Source organism: Vulpes vulpes, chromosome 15, assembly GCF_048418805.1.
Source record: "Vulpes vulpes isolate BD-2025 chromosome 15, VulVul3, whole genome shotgun sequence".
Classification (NCBI taxonomy): domain Eukaryota; kingdom Metazoa; phylum Chordata; class Mammalia; order Carnivora; family Canidae; genus Vulpes; species Vulpes vulpes.
In genome coordinates, this window is record NC_132794.1 from 91,526,374 (window position 1) to 91,545,552 (window position 19,179).

The 19,179-nt window shown below is 37.3% G+C and overlaps 1 protein-coding gene across 11 annotated transcripts in view; it reads left to right on the forward strand.

Moving 5' to 3' along the window:
* BTRC (beta-transducin repeat containing E3 ubiquitin protein ligase) overlaps positions 1-19,179 on the forward strand; it is a 184,773-nt gene that overhangs the window by 148,734 nt on the left and 16,860 nt on the right. For all 11 annotated transcript variants that reach the window (XM_025992389.2, XM_025992399.2, XM_025992411.2 and 8 more), the window contains 7 exons: positions 4,817-5,048; positions 8,944-9,130; positions 13,978-14,074; positions 14,685-14,822; positions 15,289-15,407; positions 17,452-17,701; positions 18,206-18,324. In XM_025992389.2, the coding sequence (XP_025848174.1) occupies positions 4,817-5,048; positions 8,944-9,130; positions 13,978-14,074; positions 14,685-14,822; positions 15,289-15,407; positions 17,452-17,701; positions 18,206-18,324 (1,142 nt within the window). The remainder of the gene's footprint in view (positions 1-4,816; positions 5,049-8,943; positions 9,131-13,977; positions 14,075-14,684; positions 14,823-15,288; positions 15,408-17,451; positions 17,702-18,205; positions 18,325-19,179) is intronic.

Consider the following 19,179-nt stretch of genomic DNA (forward strand, 5'->3'; position numbering starts at 1 on the left):
CATCTTTGTTTTTATTTTGCAAGATCACTTGGCTAACTTTTAGGTCCTTTGCATTTCCATTCAAATTTTAGAATCCACTTGTTAGTTTGCTTGCTGAAATTCCATTGATACTACATTGACTCTTATCAGTGGATTAATTGGAAAAAGTGAACATCTTAACCATATTGAGTCCCATTTGTGAAGATAGTATCTCTTTCCATTTATTTAGAACTTTTAAAATTCCCCTTAGCACTGTTCTGTTGTTTTCACTTTTATAGGTATTAACACATATGTTGTTACGTTATTCCTAGGTATTATAGTTTTTCAAATGCTATGGTAAATTGTATAGGCAGACAGTTTTTAAAGGTACATTTCAAAAAATAATAATAAATGAGTGGGCTAGTGACCCAACAAAAGGAGCACAAGGCAAGGTTTATAAGGCTCATGATAATCTGTTTCTTGATCAAGATGCTAGTTACATGGGTATGTTGACATTTTGAAAATTCATCAACACTTGAGATTATGCACTTTTATGTATATTATACTGCAGTGAAAATTAAGATAAAAAAATATATATTATGAGTAGCTCAGTCAGTTTAGCATCTGCCTTCAGCCTAGGTCATGATCCCAGGGTCCTGGGATCAAGTCTCGCATCAGGCTCTTTGCTAGGCTTCTCCCTCTTACTCTGCCTTTCCCCCTGCTTGTGCGCTCTCTCTCTCTCTCTCTCTCTCTCTCTCTCTCTGTCAAATAAATAAATAAAATCTTGAAAACGAAAGAAAAATATATATAATACATAGTAAGAAAGAAGGATGAATTTTCAAAAGGAGAGCGAAAGTGCAACTCCAGCCATGTCAGAAGTTCTTTAAGAGTGTTGATTTATTGAGCACTTCACTGTGTGTCAGGTGGTGAGCTAAGCATGCTTTTCTTAGATTATTCTATTTGATCCTCACAAAAACCCAGTGAAATAGATCTTAGAATTTGGCAGATGAGGGAAAAAGAGACTCTGGGAAAAAAAAATCAAATTTTTTATGCCATGACACATAGCTAGTAAATTGAGGAACTAGAATTTGAAACCAGGTATTTGTACTGTAGGACCAAAGCTCTTTATGCAGTGTGGTGTAGTCGTTAAGAGTAAGTAACTCATTCAAAGTGATGTTGGATCTGAGCTGTGTGTCTTTCTACTTCATAAAGAAATACTCTGTTTTGAGGGTGGTAACTACAATGCAGTACCAGCTAGAGTAGCCCAGACAGTTAGTAAATTCATGAACTCTCAGTTTATACTTCATTTCTAATAGCCAAATGTTTTAGGTTCATTTATGATTCAATCATTGAAAATATAAGAAAGTCCTGGGGTGCCTGGGTGACTCAGTAGGTTGGATGTCTGCCTTCAGCTCCAGTCAGGACCTTGGGGTCCTGGGATCAAGATCCAAGTCAGGTTCTCTGCTCAGTGAAGAGTCTCCCTCTCCCTCTGATCTCTCTTGCCCTCACTTTCTCTCAAGTAAATAAAATCTTTTAAATATATATATACATACATATACATATATGCATATATATATGAAGGTCCTGACTGAACTTCAGCTTCTGCAGTGGGATAACCAAACTTGTGAAATCCTTAGGCATTTTTATCTGCTAATAGTCTGAATAACTACTGATCAAAGCACGATTCCCTGTGATTGTAGAAACAGCTGGTTTGTTGAATGTTATAAATAGAATCATTTCATTACCATGCTGATTATTGTTCTCTGTTACTGACATTTCTGGTCTTTAGCCAGAAAACAATACCCTGGGTAGCATCCAGCTCCAGTCCATTTCCACCCTTTAAAAGACAAAGGGACAGATTTACAAAAGATGATGAAATGGGAGGTTTGGGTTGTTGAGATGTGAAGTGGCATTTGGTCAAGCTTGTACTCCCACTTATTCATTAGCTCACTCAGTCTTACTCCATATTTCACAAGTTTTCCTTTTCTGAAATGCAAACAAATAACCTACACAAAAAGCAGCTCTGAAGTCCCCCAGGGCCTGTGTCCAACAAGGTTATTATTAATCATTTTTAGTCTATATCATAGACAACAGTGGCATTTATGCTAGAAAACATCCAAGTCCATACACCAGGGCTTGCTGCTTACAGCTCTTTCTGTGTAAACAGAATGGCTAATGCCATTTTTGAAAATATACTTTCAAAAGAAAGTGATATGTGTATCAGGAATCATTTGTAAAGAAGTCTGTGGGCAGAATTTAACATTTAGAAATTAAGCCAGCCTATGCCTTAGATAACAGAAATTGATTATCCAAATTTGATAGTTTTATGGCACATTCAATATGTCCAGGCAGGTATGAGCTCCATAGTAACATTGGCCTTCCTGCTGATTGGGATTGCCTCAGGCAAATATGCTGAAGATCTATAAAATTACTTTGAAAAGTACCCTGTTGTACCACTTTGTGGTTATCCTTTAAAGAAAGCCAAGTTTCTTCAGAGTAGTAGAAGTTTCAGTTGATTTCTAAATCTTTCCATATTGTCCCCAACTTCATATGTATATGACCCTCATCTCCTTTTTTCTGTCATACCCCATATCCAATCTTTCAGCAAAACCAATTTGCTCTGCCTTCAAAATACACATTAAGTCTCAATTATTTCTGACCCCCTCTACTGCTACCACTCAAAAGATTGTTCTCTTCCAGGGACTATTGTAAAGTAGTTTCTCAATTAGTCTCCTGATTTTCATTCATGTCTCCTACAGTCTATTCTTCACATAGCAGTGATCCTTCTAAAAGGTGTCAGATCATGCTATTTTCAGACTTCTAGGTGATTTTCTATGTAACCTCTCTCTCTGTGTAGCTTCTCATCTTCCCGACTTCCCTCTCCAGCAAAGTAGCCTGAATTTCTTATGTGGTGGCTCAGGGCTCTAAGAAGTAAGCTGCCTGGACTCAGGAGTCCTAGAATGTCACTTTCTCCATATTCTGTGAGCCAAATCCCAGATTCAAAGACTAGGTCAAACTCTACCTTTTGATGGGAGGAATGGCATTCATGTTCAGGGAGGGATGGAGTTGTTTCAGCCATCATTGGAGATAAGCTACCACCACCTACATGACCTAGATGAGCTGACTTGAATTACTATAACTTTTCTTCTCCTTGTTCACTTGTTTCAAACTATCCTGGGCCTCTTGAATGTTCCTTGAATGTACTGACTGACTGCCATCCAGGACCTTTGCCTTCAAATTGCCTTTGCCCTAGACGTTTCTCCCCCCATGTAGCAAAATGTCTAGTCCCCTCATTTCCTTCATGTCTCAGTTTAAATGTCATCCCTTCAGGGAAACTGTCTCTGACCTCTTGGACTTAAATAATTATATTGGTTTTTTTGTGTTTTTTTAATTGCTACTTAACAGATTACCAAGTTAAAATAACACCCATTCATCAGCTCATGGTTTTCTCAGTCAGAATTCTGATACAACATGGTTGGAAGCCCTCTGCTCCTAGTATCTCAAGGCTGAAATGAGGATGCTGACCAGGCTGAGTTCACATCGGGAGGCTCTGGGGGAAAATCCTCCTATCAGATCATTGTTGTTGCCAGAATCTAGTTCCTTGCCTTTGTAGGATTGAGGTCTCTATTTCCTAACTGGCAGCTCCCAGAGGCTGACCACGTCCTTTACCATGTGATCCTCCTTCTTCTTCAACCATTTGGAGCAAACTCTCTGCTTTTAAAGGGCACACTTGGGGCGGCCCGGGTGGCTCAGCAGTTTAGCGTCACCTTCAGAAGCTCAGGGTGTGATCCCAGAGACCCAGGATCGAGTCCCATGTTGGGCTCCCTGCATGGAGCCTGCTTCTCCCTCTGCCTGTGTCTCTGCCTGTGTGTGTGTGTGTGTGTGTGTGTGTGTGTGTGTGTGTGTGTGTGATGAATAAATAAATAAAAATCTTTAAAGGGCACATTTGATAGGTCAGGCCCCTCACAGTAATCTCCATATCTTAAAGTCAGCTAATTTGGCACCTTAATTAAATCAAAATAACTGTGTTTGTTTGAGTAGCTGAGAGAAGATGTATGTACGCCAGGGGCCAAGAATCTTAGAATCTTAGAATTTGCCTACTGCAATAACACATACTTTTTTCTATCTCCTTATTTTTCTTAATAGCACTATCTACATTAAATTTTCTATGCATTTGTTTATGGTTTTATCTTACTGTACACACTACAATATAATGCCTGATGATAGAGACTTATTTTTTGTTCAGTGTTGTATTCCTAGCACCTAGGACAGTGTTTGACACATTGTAGATGTTCATTTGATGTTTACTGAATGAACTAATTGATAAAAAGATTTTTAATTTTGATTTCCTTTTTAGAAGAAAAAGGGTAGATTGAACCTATAAATGTTACAGTTAAGCTTTATCTCCAAAGGTACTAGAGTCTCAAATTATTCGTCAGCCTTTCTTTGCATAGAAGATTTCTTATTTGACTATTAAAAAATAAGTTGTGAATAAGTAATCGTATAAATGTCCAGTAACTGGTGTATACAAGGAAAAGCAAAATAGCTTTTTGGCTTGCTAGTAATAATAACTTAACATGCTTTCAGCTTTCAGTTTTCATCTATAGATCTCCAAATAATACCTTCCTGTGAACTTTTAGCAGTGAATGCCTAGTTGTCCAGCAATATTCCTGATTTACCAACTTACTGTGGTATTTGTGTTGCTTTCCATATAATAACAAATATCCGATTACTAATGAGTAACAGAGTGAGCTCCATCATATAGACATAACATAGCTTGCCAGACCAGAAAATTATAGATTTCCCTCATTTTCAAGACTTACTATTTTATGTTTCTCTTAATCCACCCCTTCTGCAGACAAAACTTGCCAATGGCACTTCCAGTATGATTGTGCCCAAGCAACGAAAACTCTCAGCAAGCTATGAGAAGGAAAAGGAACTGTGTGTCAAATATTTTGAGCAGTGGTCAGAGTCCGATCAAGTGGAATTTGTGGAACATCTTATATCCCAAATGTGTCATTACCAACATGGACACATAAACTCATATCTTAAACCTATGTTGCAGAGGGATTTCATAACTGCTCTGCCAGGTATGTCTGTGGGTATTTGTGAGCCATTAATTTGCCTGGAAGATATGTTACAATGCTAATGGAACTGGATCTTCATCTCTTTTTTTTTTTAAGTCTTTATTGGCTTGATTTTTACAAACTGCATCCTTTATCGTGCCTTCTTGGGGTATAAATAACCAAAGTTACACTCTGGAAATAGAGACTCCTCTTTTCCCTGTCTTCTCCATCTCATGCCCTTCTAGTCATCCTGTTTTTACCCACTGAGAGATGCAAATAATATTTTTTCTAAGGTGTCATATCAATAACATGTCTTTGTTTTAGTTTGAGTTTTTTTATATGTCTAAGTTTTGTAAGATGCAAACTCATGTATTTGGGATTTGGATTTCTATAGGAATTTATCAACAATATTTAATTATAGAACTGAATAAGAAACATTTTTAATTGAGTATTTTAGAACGCAAAATATCTCAGAAGCCTTCTGACAGTAAATATGTAAACTCCAGGCTTTGCACTCTCACTGGTCTTGGTAACCAAATAATAGCTCATAAACTATATATGTTTAAATATATACTTGCACACACACACTTAAAATACTTTTTTGTGGGGGAAATGATATGATATTTTACTGAATGCTTGGTAGTGATCCTAGGACACTCTGTAGACATCAGTATTTGGGGCATATACTATCTCAAGAAAACCTAAAGTAAAGTAGTCCTCTTTATTTTAGAAGAAAAGGGAGTGTGGAGGTGCCTGAGAAGCTCCGTTGGTTAAATGCCCAACTCTTGATTTTAGGTTGGGTCATGATCTCTGCGTTGGGAGATCAAGCCCTGCATTGGGCTCCATACTGAGTGGAGTCTGCTTAAGATTCTCTCTCCCTTCCCCTCTGCCTCTCCTCCATGCTGGCATGCATGCACTCTCACAAAAAAAAAAGAAGAAGAAGAAAATAGAGTATAAAAGATGAGTGACTCTCTAAAATATGGTATCATTTTAATTTTTTCAGTTTCCTGATTATAGAATTTATAAGAAATTTAGGAAATTCAAAACAGTTTAAAATATGAAAATGAAATTTCCCAGAATCCCACCATTCAGAGAGTGCTGCTCATATAATATTTTGGCCTGTAGCCTTAATATTTTTTCTAGCTGTGTATGTTTCCTTCTAAAGCTGGGATCATAAGTGTTTGTAACATTGTTTCTTACTATGTTCTCTCAATGTATTTTCCTAAATGTTCCTTTCAAACATAATTATTTAACCCTTTTTTTTTTAAGGTAGTAAAGAATATTTTTCCTATTACAAACTTTGCTGTGGTGGACATTCTTATTCACTAATCTTTTGGGCATCCTAGGAAAAAATAACAGCAGTGGGATTCCTATATTAATTCTGTACATTTCAAGGCTTCTAATACTTGCACCAAACTGTCCTACAAAAAATATACCACCCTCTGCAAAACTGTGTGTTACTATGCTTAATCTTTGCCAGTTCTTTTTTAAAATTTGTTTTTCCAAAATTGGAATTTAAACCACCCTTTAAAGCAAAAAGTACCTATGTATAGCTTAGAAATAACTTTTTTTTTCTTTTTTAATAAATAACTATTTTAAGGCTAGATTTGGGATGCCTGGGTAGCTCAGCAGTTGAGCATGTGCCTTCAGCTCAGGGAATGATCCTGCGGTCCTGGGATCGAGTTTTGCATCAGGCTCCCCTCAGGGACCCTACTTCTCCCTCTGCCTGTTTCTCTGCCTCTCTTTCTCTATCTCTCATGAATAAATAAAATATTTTGTTTTAAATTAAACATAAAGCTAAATTTATACCTATATTTCTTTTGTTAAATAGAATAGACTTCTGCCCCTGCTTTACTCGCTGGATTTTGTTTTAGCCATACGCAAACAGTTTTCATTGTGTGAACAATCTTTGTGTACCTCATTATTGTGGTCTCCCCAATAACCAAGGCATGCTACTATGTAAAGCATATACCATGAAGAATTGAACAGGGGTTGATTAGACCTGTGTATCCTTTGCCCAATCCTGATGCCTGTGTCTGTCTGCTGACCATTTTATAAAATATTAAATCATCAGTCTAATGTTTTACAGCCATTTTAACTTATAAACCTACACCATCTGGCTACATTTAGTAAACCAAACTACTTCAAAAAATGCCTATAATCCATTAATGTAATGGGTTTCTTTGGAGTGTTAAGTGAAATTACTTCCAAAGACTTACTATAGGGACATAGTGAAAGATCAGAACAATTTGATGATAGCCATTAAAAAAACAGGAATGGATTTTGGAAACTTCTGACAGCATAGAAAGTTTCAAATTTAAACATGCAGGGGATCCCTGGGTGGCTCAGCAGTTGAGTGCCTGCCTTTGGCCCAGGGCCTGATCCTGGAGTCCCGGGATTGAGTCCCACATCGGGCTCCCTGCATGGAGCCTGCTTCTCCCTCTGCCTGTGTCTCTGCGCCTCTCTCTCTCTCTCTCTCTCTCTCTCTCTGTCTCATAAATAAATAAATAAAATCTTTAAAAAAAAAAAAAAGGCCTGTCATTAAAAAAACAAAAAACGAATTTAAACATGCAGGAATTGTACCATCGCTGTTTTTTTGCATGAAGAACTAATTATTATATCTTTAATTGGCTTATAGTCATTTTCCTTTAATAAGAATTAGGTGATGGATGTCTCCATCTGCTTATGCTTAAATATGAACATGTGATGCCAGCCAAACAAAATCCATTTAATGCTTTCTTTTCTAAATCTGCTGAAAAATGTGACTGATATCCATACAATTTCATAATTAGAATAATGTTTAAGCACATTTGGATTGTTGCTAATGGCGTCCAAGTGTGTCTTTGCATGATTCAGGGGAAAGGCACAAAATGAAATGTGGTATTCTCTTTCCTATTTGTTGAGTTTTTTGCCTCAGGGAGTCAAAGTATGAAGGAATCCTTCTGCACTATTTAAATCTTTAGCAAACCTTTGATCAGTAAACTGAAAGAGGAATAACTTTGAATATGTTTGTCTCACTTGTGAATTAGAGTATCAGCCAAAAGCTTTATTACTATGATCATCCTATTTTATGGGGTCTATTCCTCTGAGGCCTCAGTACAGATTTGGGTGATAGAATATTTTAATTGGGAAGCCCATCCAGTTCAGGCAGTCCAAGATCTAGTTGCACTGTTTTCCTTCAGACATCCTACAAAATGGTCTCTGAAATTCTAACCAAATTATTTATTGGTCTGGGCTTTTTCATTTTTTGGTTAACTGTCATTTAGGTTTTATAGCAGCAACTACTCTCAAACATACTTTTTTTTAAGCATCTGAAATTAAACTCATACTTGAACTTAAACATACCTCTCTGTCTTTCCTCTTGGGATGTTCCTTTACCAATCTGTATTTCCTTCTTCTCTCCTTCTGCATGCCCAAAATTCTATAACCCAGCACATTCTGACTTAGTGCCTCTCCCCTAGTACGTTTAAAGGATATTTCTTTTACTGAACAGCTTTGGAACTGCAGCAGTAATAGAAACAGAATGAGAAATGGACCTAATATAGAGATTTGGGGGGGTCTGAATCACAGACTTTGAGATGCCATCCATAGAACATCCCCTAGTGCTGAAATCCATATAGATAGATGTGAATTGTTTTCTGGAATCCTTTTTATTTTTAATGTCTTGGGGGGTTTGCTGGTTGTTAGCTTTAACTTCCTTATCTAAAGGAAGATGGAAAATACTGTTCATTTCTGTAACCTTATGGAAAAATTATTGACACTCATTTTACCCAAGTTTCTGTTTGAAAAAGAAACTGGACCACACTAGGGACAGTGATGTGCCTTCAGAGCAGAATAAATGCTATTCTGTTTTCAAGGACTTTTTGTAAAAAATCATTCACCACCTATATTCTTCTTTGCCTCCACCCCCTACCAACAGCCCGGGGTTTGGATCACATTGCTGAGAACATTCTGTCATACCTGGATGCCAAATCGCTATGTGCTGCTGAACTTGTATGTAAGGAATGGTACCGAGTGACCTCTGATGGCATGTTATGGAAGAAGCTCATCGAGAGAATGGTCAGGACAGATTCTCTGTGGAGAGGCCTGGCAGAACGAAGAGGGTGGTGAGCCTTTTAACTTTCTTACTATTACAGATCATCTTCAGGACCTGCCCATTCAGAATCATTGGAATAACACTGGGAACCAGTGAGACTGCTTATCATTTAATATGATGTTTACCTGGTTTATAGCACAAAATGTAAAATAAAATAGTTGTACAGGTACTTAGTAGTTTTTCTTCTGACCACTCATAAGTGACATAATAATATGTTAATACTACTTTGTAAAAACTGATTAAAAACTGACTTCTGTTTAGAGCATTTTGTTTTCTGAGCAGAAACTAGTGTCCTGACAAAGGGCTGTTGGCAGTTTGTAAGACAGATGACTTTAAATCACACAGAAGCCATCAGATACCTGAAACAGTTCCGGACAAATACAAATAAGTATTTTCTCATTCAGAAAATTTCTTATCTTTAATTCATGTCTGTGGTGGTTTCTCACCTTTGTAATCAAAATTATTTTTACACTCAACTAGAGAAAGAACTCTAGCCACCATTTCTTCATAAGGCCCACCCATATTTTCTCAAGATTTTACTGCTTAATCCTAAATTCCTTAAGGCATTATATAGTTAGCAACCTAAGAGATTTCACCAATTTTGCTGTTGTTCTTTTAACATAAAGGTACCATTTCATTCAAACTTCTGGAAGATACCTTCTATATGTACTTTGCTCTTAGAGGATGTTACTAGAATGTCACTATAAGAAAGTCAGGTGTGAATATTTCATAAGTAAAATAAAGGTGACATATTAAGTATTTTAGCTGATAGATATGCACCAGCAGCCATATGTGTGCTCAGGGATATCCTAAGCAATTAATTTTATCAATTATTTATCTTGGACCATAAAGAGATACAAAACAGTTAAGAAAAAAGGATTAGCTTTTCTTAGCAATTTTCATTAAAATATAGCTGGCTTCTTTTTTTTTTTTGCATCTTTGAAATTCATTAATACATAATAAACATAATTACCTAAATATTATACCAAATGCTTCAAGAAATTTCTGTCATTCTGGCTATTAGGAAGACTTTAAAATTTCTCTCAAATTCAGTTAAATGAAGCAAATGTCAGGCAATTCTTTGGCTGTATAAAAATGAATAAATGAAAGCACAGTGTTATTCTTCCCAAATATGTTTTTCTTATTCTCACTTATTTCACTATATAGAAAAATCGAAACCTTTCATAACTTACCTTATACTTTGGAAATAAATTCCTTATAATATAAAAAAAGCAAAAAAGTATATAGTTGTATAGGATTCAGAGTTCATCATTTTGCTAAGTGCGTCAGGACCTGCCTTAGATAGAGAGCAGTTGCTGACATACATGGGAGAATTTTAGGATAGCTAGGAATATTCCACTATCCCTCATGGGGGAAAAAAAAGGAAAGGAAAAAAACCTTGCTTCCAAATTGGAACATCTGGCCTGAAATCTCTATTACAGAGATTCACTCCCATAGTGATAAAGGTTTTCTTTCCTGTTAAAATATACTTTGCTCCCATTTGGACTGTGAATAACAATAAACCTTTATCAGACATTGGGAGTTCCAGGTTCTTTTTTTGAAGGCAAGAAGAACAAGGAATAGGTGGCAGATTTGGACAGATGCATGTGAAAATGCCAAAGATAAGAGTAGGCTCCACAGTTTTAGTTGGGGGTGGCAGTAAGTAGCAAGATCTGTTATATTAGTTAGAAAGAAAGAAAACAAACTAGATCATTGAAAAGACGGCCTTTTGGCCTTTTAAGAGGAGTATATAAAGGAATGGCTGAGAAATAACCTAGAATCCCGTAGTAATTATCACTCTTTCCTCTATCTATTCAACCACAGGAACCCATTCCTGTTCTTTTGAGTATCCTTCGAAGTTTAGACCATATTCCTGTCTTAAGCTACAGGAAAAAAAGCTATCTTAGCTTAATAGAGTCCTATGAAATTACAAGTGTCTGTCCACCCCATGAAGACCTCCTTTTAATATCCCCTTGACTTTCTCTGGCTGCTTCTATTTTTAAATCTTGCCTTTCTTCTTGTGTTAGTGTCCTCCCCCTTTAAAATTTTTTAATGTATGATCACTTTCTCATCTTCTTTCAGATTGCTTTCCTAAGCCTACTTTGTCAATAAAATCTGTCCTACCTTTCCCCAAATGCTGGCTTTGAAAGTTTCCTCCAACCAAAAGTAAATAAATAAATATAATTCTCTAATGAAGCTTTGGGTTTAACTTCTATTCCAGTGTTGTATTTTGTATCTAGATGAATTTAACAGTTCGTGACAAGAACTCTTGTCGTTTTTGATTTTCAATAATATTGAATGTGCTCTCTCTGCTCAGTAATGGTAACTCTTAAAAGTATAATAAAAGATCACTTGGAGAATTCCATTTTCTTAATCAGCAGATCACGTTTTATGATAACATTCTGAATTTAATATTGAGCACTTATCAGGTACTCACATTCTCAAAGATATTAGGCATTTTGCATAGAAGTGGTCCATGTTGTGAAGGAGCTTCCATCCAAAAAAGGTTTTGACCTACAACACAGATCTAGACTGAAAAACTGGTTTTCAACACCTAGCCACCCCTTTTTTGTAGCAAATTTAATTTGAAAGAAATTCAAAAACTTAAGAAAAAATTCAGATACTTTAGCAAGGCATGAAAAATACATTGGGGTAAAAAAAATGAGATCAGACTCTTAGATGGTTTCTCTTTTCTTAGAATGTAGTTTCGTTATATATGAAAAAAAATCTTGGGGTGCTGGTATTCAACTGCCAGAGATAAAAAGGAGGACAGGAATATACGAGGGATGATAGGCCCTGGAAGACAATAAAATAGTTAAGAATATAGACTCTGAAGTCAGATTCAAATTCCAGGTCTACTCAGCTGGTTATATGTGACCTTGAACAGGTTACCTGACCTCCGTGACATTTGATTTCTTTATTTGCAAAATAATTGTAGTGATTCTCACCTCATGAAAGGGTGTTGGAATTGAAATGATCAACTTATAATTATTAACCAGATTTAAAATCTCTTAATTCAAAATCTGTTGTTTGCTTGCGGTATGTTTGCAGAATAAGATTGTTCAGAGAAGAGCAGCTGGAGTGGCTCAGCAGTTTAGCGCCACCTTCAGCCCAGGGCCTGATCCTGGAGACCAGGGATCGAGTCCCACATCGGGCTCCCTGCATGGAGCCTGCTTTTCCCTCTGCCTGTGTCTCTGCCTCTCTCTCTCTCTCTCTCTCTCTCTCTCTCTCTCTCTCTGTGTGTGTGTGTCTCATAAATAAATACATAAAATCTTAAAAAAAAAAAGATTGTTCAGAGAAGTGTACTTGTGACCCAGAATTATTTCATAATGTGTCTTGTTTGTCCTTTATGTTGATGTATCATGTTTCTTGCTCCTATTAGCTCCCCTTTAAAAACTATTATTTTAGCGTCACCATTGTAAATTTCCCTTCCTGTATTAACATAGAAGTGAAAGGCGGTTACCTTCCTGACAGGAAATTTTCTCAACTAATTTTCAAGGTGTATAATAGGAAGAGGGCAGGGGAGAAGCGCTCCTGGAGACATTGAACAATTAATTATATTGTAATGGAGCTATAGAGGGAGGAGTGGATGACTGGCCCAGAGAAAACATGATTTCTCTGGTGCCAGGATTACACTCAGAGGCATTTCTGCCTATCTCCACTTTGCAAGGCACAGTGCCAGTGAGAACAGCAGTTAGTACACCCATAGTGGGGTTTACTAGCTTCCACACCGTGTTTGGTGGGTTCTTAACTTCAGGATGAGGAATTAAATTTTTTACCCAGCAGGAAGTGATTGCCATTTACTGATTTTTTTTTTGTAGCAAAGATCTAGCTTGGGATATGAGTATTACAGAGATGTGCTGTCATAAGGAAGGAGATGGTAACAAATGTTGCTCACTGGAATCAAGGATAGGCAGTAAAATGCATGTATGTATGTGCATAGCCAGGAACACACCTGTGAAAAAATGTTATGCCTTAGACTTGACAGCACAGTGCTCTTAGGCATCTTTTCATCTTCTTCTCTACCTACTGCTGGATACTCCTTTGTCCCTTTTGCTTGCTGTCAAAATGAATTGCTCCTTTAAAGCTTAGCTACACCAATAACCATCAGCCTGGGTGCCTGAGCTGCCACTACACCTTACCCCATGTAAATGAAGACATGATTCCCAACACAGACGCATTCTTAACTGCCCACAATGCTAGGCTCTACTGACATGGGCACAGCTTAACTCAATGGGGGAAAAGAAATACTATCCACATAGTACTCAATGGGGGAAAGAAAGAAAAACAAACTGTGGGGCATTTGCCCAGTTCAGAGGTAGTAGTTATCATCACTAATAAAATTTCCAAAAGATAAGACTAATGAATCTTTGTGTACAGATGTCTGATAGATCAGTTGATAAATTCTGATTATATGTATGCTATTTGTTTACCTTAATAACATTATACTCTGATGGCTGCATTGCAAATCATTGTGTTGACAATCAGTATTGACCAAGTTCCTTAGAACCCAGAAAGTTACTCCTTGACATAGGACTCCTAAAATTAGGCTTAACCTCACACCTTTCCAGGCTAGTTATAGCGATTATGTGGAATTTTAACTGTGAAAACACTTTGGAAGAAATATGAATGAAGCTCCCTGTAAATGTGTAATTTTGTGATTTTTATTGGGAAATATTTGTGTTTTTTTTTTAGGGGACAGTATTTAAATTAGGCTTAACCTCACACTTTTCCAGGCTAGTTATAGCGATTATATGGAATTTTAACTGTGAAAATACTTTGAAGCAATATGAATGAAGCTCCCTGTAAATGTGTAATTTTGTGATTTTTATTGGGAAATATTTGTTGTTTTTTTAGGGGACAGTATTTGTTCAAAAACAAACCTCCTGATGGGAACGCTCCTCCCAACTCTTTTTATAGAGCACTTTATCCTAAAATTATACAAGACATTGAGGTAAGAATCTATATATGTATGTATATTTGGGTATTTGCCAAATACTAGAGAATCATCAACATTCTTCAGTAACAGCATTGTTTCTGCAAACCCATTAAGGTTTATTAATGTGGGTTAAAAATAAATTTAAGTAAATAGAGGAGGTAAAATATAGTAAATTGCCAGGTTAAAAGTTTAAAGAATGTTATAGCAGTAAGACTGTTGAAGTTGCACTTATAATCTGATATTCAAATATCTTCTGAATTGAGCCTCTCTGGAAGTTCACTAGTAGAAATGGCTACCACATATGTATGAGAAGCACTAAGTACGTAACCTCATGTAGTACATACATAGCTTGCCCTCTGTTGCCCTCTTTTCACCAGGTTTATCATTTAATTGAGTTATATGTGGGAGAGTTCTAGAAAATAAATCTTTAATAGTTTTGCAAATGGAAAAATGTTATGCAGTTTTAAACAGTAGCTTTTTAAAAACATTTTTAGTTTTCCTTAAGGTTTATATATTTAATAGAGTGAAGCATTGAGCATTTGTCATTGGTTGCCAAGAAGGTCAGATAAGAATTTAGTCCTGGTCCTTTCCTAATTACTGCCTCTTTACCGTTCCTTCTCCTCAGACAATAGAATCTAATTGGAGATGTGGAAGACATAGTTTACAGAGAATCCACTGCCGAAGTGAAACAAGTAAAGGAGTTTACTGTTTACAGTATGATGATCAGAAGATAGTAAGCGGCCTTCGAGACAACACAATCAAGGTGAGGTCTGTTCAGTTATGGGAGGGTAGCCGAATGAGCAAGAGTGTCCACATTAATAAAGCAGTCCAAGCATCATCTCTAAGCATTATTTCAAGAAAGTAAATGAGAGTTTTAGGTTCTTTTCAGTCACAAACCCAGAATCATTTCCTTAAAGGACAGTTACCTGCTTCTTGCCAGAAGCACGTCCTGGGTTAAACTCTCTTCTTAAAGTGCACTGAGTGTGCTATCACTCCTTTGGGCCTCACATAATTATAGGCTACCTCTGTTCCTTGATGAAAAGGATAAAGTCTGCATTAGTATTGAAGCCACATATATATAGGTGCTTTGCTATACCTATAGAGAAGAATGCATTCCACATTGCTCTGGGCTTTGATTCTTTCGGGGAATCAAACACGTAATAGAGCCAACAAGTCTCAGCAGCACGCCATTATCACATTGATCAAAAGGATCTTGTTTGCCATCCTAGATCTGGGATAAAAGCACGTTGGAATGCAAGCGAATTCTCACAGGCCACACGGGTTCTGTCCTGTGTCTCCAGTATGATGAGAGGGTGATCATAACTGGATCATCGGATTCTACGGTCAGGTAGAAAATTTCAAATGATCTTTTGAACTCTGGAATACCATATCTCCTCTGTTCTTTGTCATAGAAAGTTAGTAATTTTGTGTATAGCTGCCTGAACACAGTTCTGAAACTTCATAACTTAAGAAGAATAAACCATCAGCTTTCCACATCATTGTCCACCTAGAACTAGAAAACTTGATTTAGGAATGATTAAGGCGGGATCCCTGGGTGGCGCAGCAGTTTGGCGCCTGCCTTTGGCCCAGGGCGCGATCTGGAAGACCCTGGATCGAATCCCACGTCGGGCTCCCGGTGCATGGAGCCTGCTTCTTCCTCTGCCTGTGTCTCTGCCTCTCTCTCTCTCTCTCTGTGACTATCATAAATAAATAAAAATTAAAAAAAAAAAAAAAAGGAATGATTAAGGCAAGTTGACATTTTTTTTTCACATTGAAGAAACTACATATTCTATTTTAATTTTGGGGAATCATCCATTATAGAAACTTGGTAAACCTTGCATTTGTTAGAAAAACCACCTCACAGGGAAATGATGTGAATGGAATAAAGCTTCCTTTCAGGTGGTTATAACTGTGGTATAGGCATGCATTATCTCCTTTGTGTGTTTTTTTTTTTAATTTTTATTTATTTATGATAGTCACACACAGAGAGAGAGAGAGGCAGAGACACAGGCAGAGGGAGAAGCAGGCTCCATGCACTGGGAGCCTGACGTGGGATTCGATCCCGGGTCTCCAGGATCGCGCCCTGGGCCAAAGGCAGGCGCCAAACCGCTGCGCCACCCAGGGTTCCCGCATTATCTCCTTTGAAATGTGTACAGGTGAGCACTGCGCTCTCTTTGCCAGCACCCCCCATGTTGTCCCTGCAGTTTTTAATTGCAAGCTTTATTCAGGGAGGGGCCCTCAATTTCCAGAGGCGTTAGTGATTTGATGACGCAGCCATTATGCTGCTGGAGTCCAGTGTAGCTTGAGTTCTGGGTACCAGCAGCACTGCTGGAAACCTCTGTTAGGAGTTTTGCCTTAAGCCAAAGGATTTAGCAAACATAATGCATCAAAAGTAACTTAAAAAAAGAAAAAAGAAAAAAAGGCAGTTAACTGCATTGTTAGATTCTCTGAAGTTAAATGTTTACCATTCAAAATTATCCTCTGTGAATAGGAAAGGCTGCTCCTGTTTCTTATCTTTTGACTTAAAGGCATAGCAAACTCAGTTCTTAGAGTTATCGACATTTAACATTTATTGATGCTGTGGAGTGCCTCAAGGAAGCCAAAACATTGTAGAGACTAACATCATTTATAGGGTAAGGGACAAAACTATTTTCTAAAAGATGGGGTTAAATTGAAAAAGGAAATGTGTTATGAAAATCAAAGTAAAAATACAAAAATAGAGTAATCAAAGTAAAATATATCATTACACAAAATTCTCAAGCTATCCAAAGGTCCCACACTCTGCCCCCATTTACAATGGGATGGCTATTCTTGATCTTTACCCCCATTCAAGGCACAGAAATGGGGCCTTAGATTTAGAGTATAGCTCATCTTGGCGCTGACCTGTATGGTGAGACTGAAAACCCAGCATTATTAAGCTCAAATCCACAGTACTACGTCAGTCTGTTACAGAAGCTTCTTGGCCTATGTCAGTTCTATTTCCTGAGGGCTATTGATGGGACACTAATGCTACTGCTATTACTCAGATTCCTATTTTAAAATGTATCTCATTAAAGATAGCAGATTGAATGTCAAGTTTTATAATAACCTTGAAGTCTGGGCCCAACTTGTAGGTGATGGTGGTTACATCCTCATTCATAACCCCCATAACTCACACTCAGTAGTGTGTCTGAAGAATTTCACATTGGCAGCATCCTATCCCTTCCTTTTCCTACTCTCCTAGTCCAGCCCTCTATCTATCAGTTCCGCATTGGCCATCATAACTCTTCACCTCTGCTCAGCCTTAAAGTACACTCTGCTCTCAGGATGGGTAGGGAATGTGGTGGTCAAATAGATTATAGCCAGGAACACCATCGAAACCTCAGATAACCTTCTTAATGTCTTTGTTCCAGGGTGTGGGATGTAAATACAGGTGAAATGCTAAACACGCTAATTCACCATTGTGAAGCAGTTCTGCACTTACGTTTCAATAATGGCATGATGGTGACCTGCTCTAAAGACCGTTCCATTGCTGTATGGGATATGGCCTCCCCAACTGACATTACCCTCCGGAGGGTACTAGTTGGACATCGAGCTGCTGTCAATGTTGTAGACTTTGATGACAAGTACATCGTTTCTGCATCTGGAGATAGGACTATAAAGGTAATGAGGCATTTTTCAGTAAGTCCCCAACTTAGAGTAAGGGAGTTCATGTAAAAATCTGATCCCAGGAAATTTCATATTAAATGTCAGTGTAGAGTAATTTAATATTTAATTCAGATACTAGTCTATGTGTAAAAAGGCAACAAGTGAGACAAGCTGTGTGAAAATTTTGGTTGGTGTCTATTCCTATAAATAATGGTGAGTTTAGAAGGGCAGGGGTAAATTTAGCTTTAAGAAAATTTGTCAACCAGACTAACCCCCTAAGAGTAAATCAATTTGAGGAATTCTCATGTGATAGCAGCCAGGTACAAATTAGCCCTATGTTATTGTGAATTAAACTTGTCCTTTTTTTCTTTTCTCTTTTTGATTTGGTTTGGTTTGGTTTGAGAAGTTGACTTACCGCTGTTGGCTCAGTGCTGTTTTCTGCTTCTCCAAGACTCCAGTTGCCATAGATCTTACTAGTAAAAGCATCAAATCTACTGCCAAATGCAATTTCTCTTTTAGGTATGGAACACAAGTACTTGTGAATTTGTAAGGACCTTAAATGGACACAAACGTGGCATTGCCTGTTTGCAGTACAGAGACAGACTGGTTGTGAGTGGCTCATCTGACAATACTATCAGGTGAGCAGCAAGTGCCTTTACCCAGAAGGGATAACTTTTACCCTGCTATTCATTGTTAGAGAGAGCAAACAAATTTTCAAGTGTATGATATTTATAATGTTTTTCTTTTCTTTTTTAAAGATTTTTATTTTCAAGTAATCTCTACCCCAGCATAGGACTCCAATTTAAAACCGTGAGATCAAGAGTCAAACACTAGCTGGGCATCCCAGATGTTTTTCCTTTCAGTAGCTTCTTCTAGGTTAAAAGTTTGCCACAAAAAAATAGTTTGCCCCAAGCAGAAAGATAGCACAGCAAAGCCTTTTGTTGATGTGTTTCCTTTCTATAATAGTTTATTACCTGTTTTAAAGGTAATGAGGAAGTGGACAAGAGTGATAAGTAGATGGAGGTTGAAGGCCCTCCTCTTTAAATTCCTCCTGTGTACAGTTAAAAAGTGCTAATAAATAGCCAAAGGCCTTTTCTCTCCACCAATATTCTTAAAAAAAGAAAGAAAAAAGATTTGTTTCCCTACTAGAAATTGTACACTGTTTTCTTCACATTACATAATTATCCAGGGAGTTTCTAGCCTTTGAAATTATGAAGAATCCACAGATTGAAGTACTTTTTGGTGTTTTCCCTTCACAAAGATGAATGAGAGATATGAATAGAATTTGGAAGATTTGAAGATCCTTTCCCTTCCTTCAAAAAGTACTAAGAAGATAAAAAGGCTCCTTTAGAAAACAACAGAGCTACTGTTAGGTCTAAGGAAATTTTCATTTCATTTGGATTGGTCCAAAAGCATATAGTTTTAAGATTTTATTTTTTTTTTAAGTAATGTCTATACCCAACATGGGGCTCAAACTCAAGCCTGAGATTAAT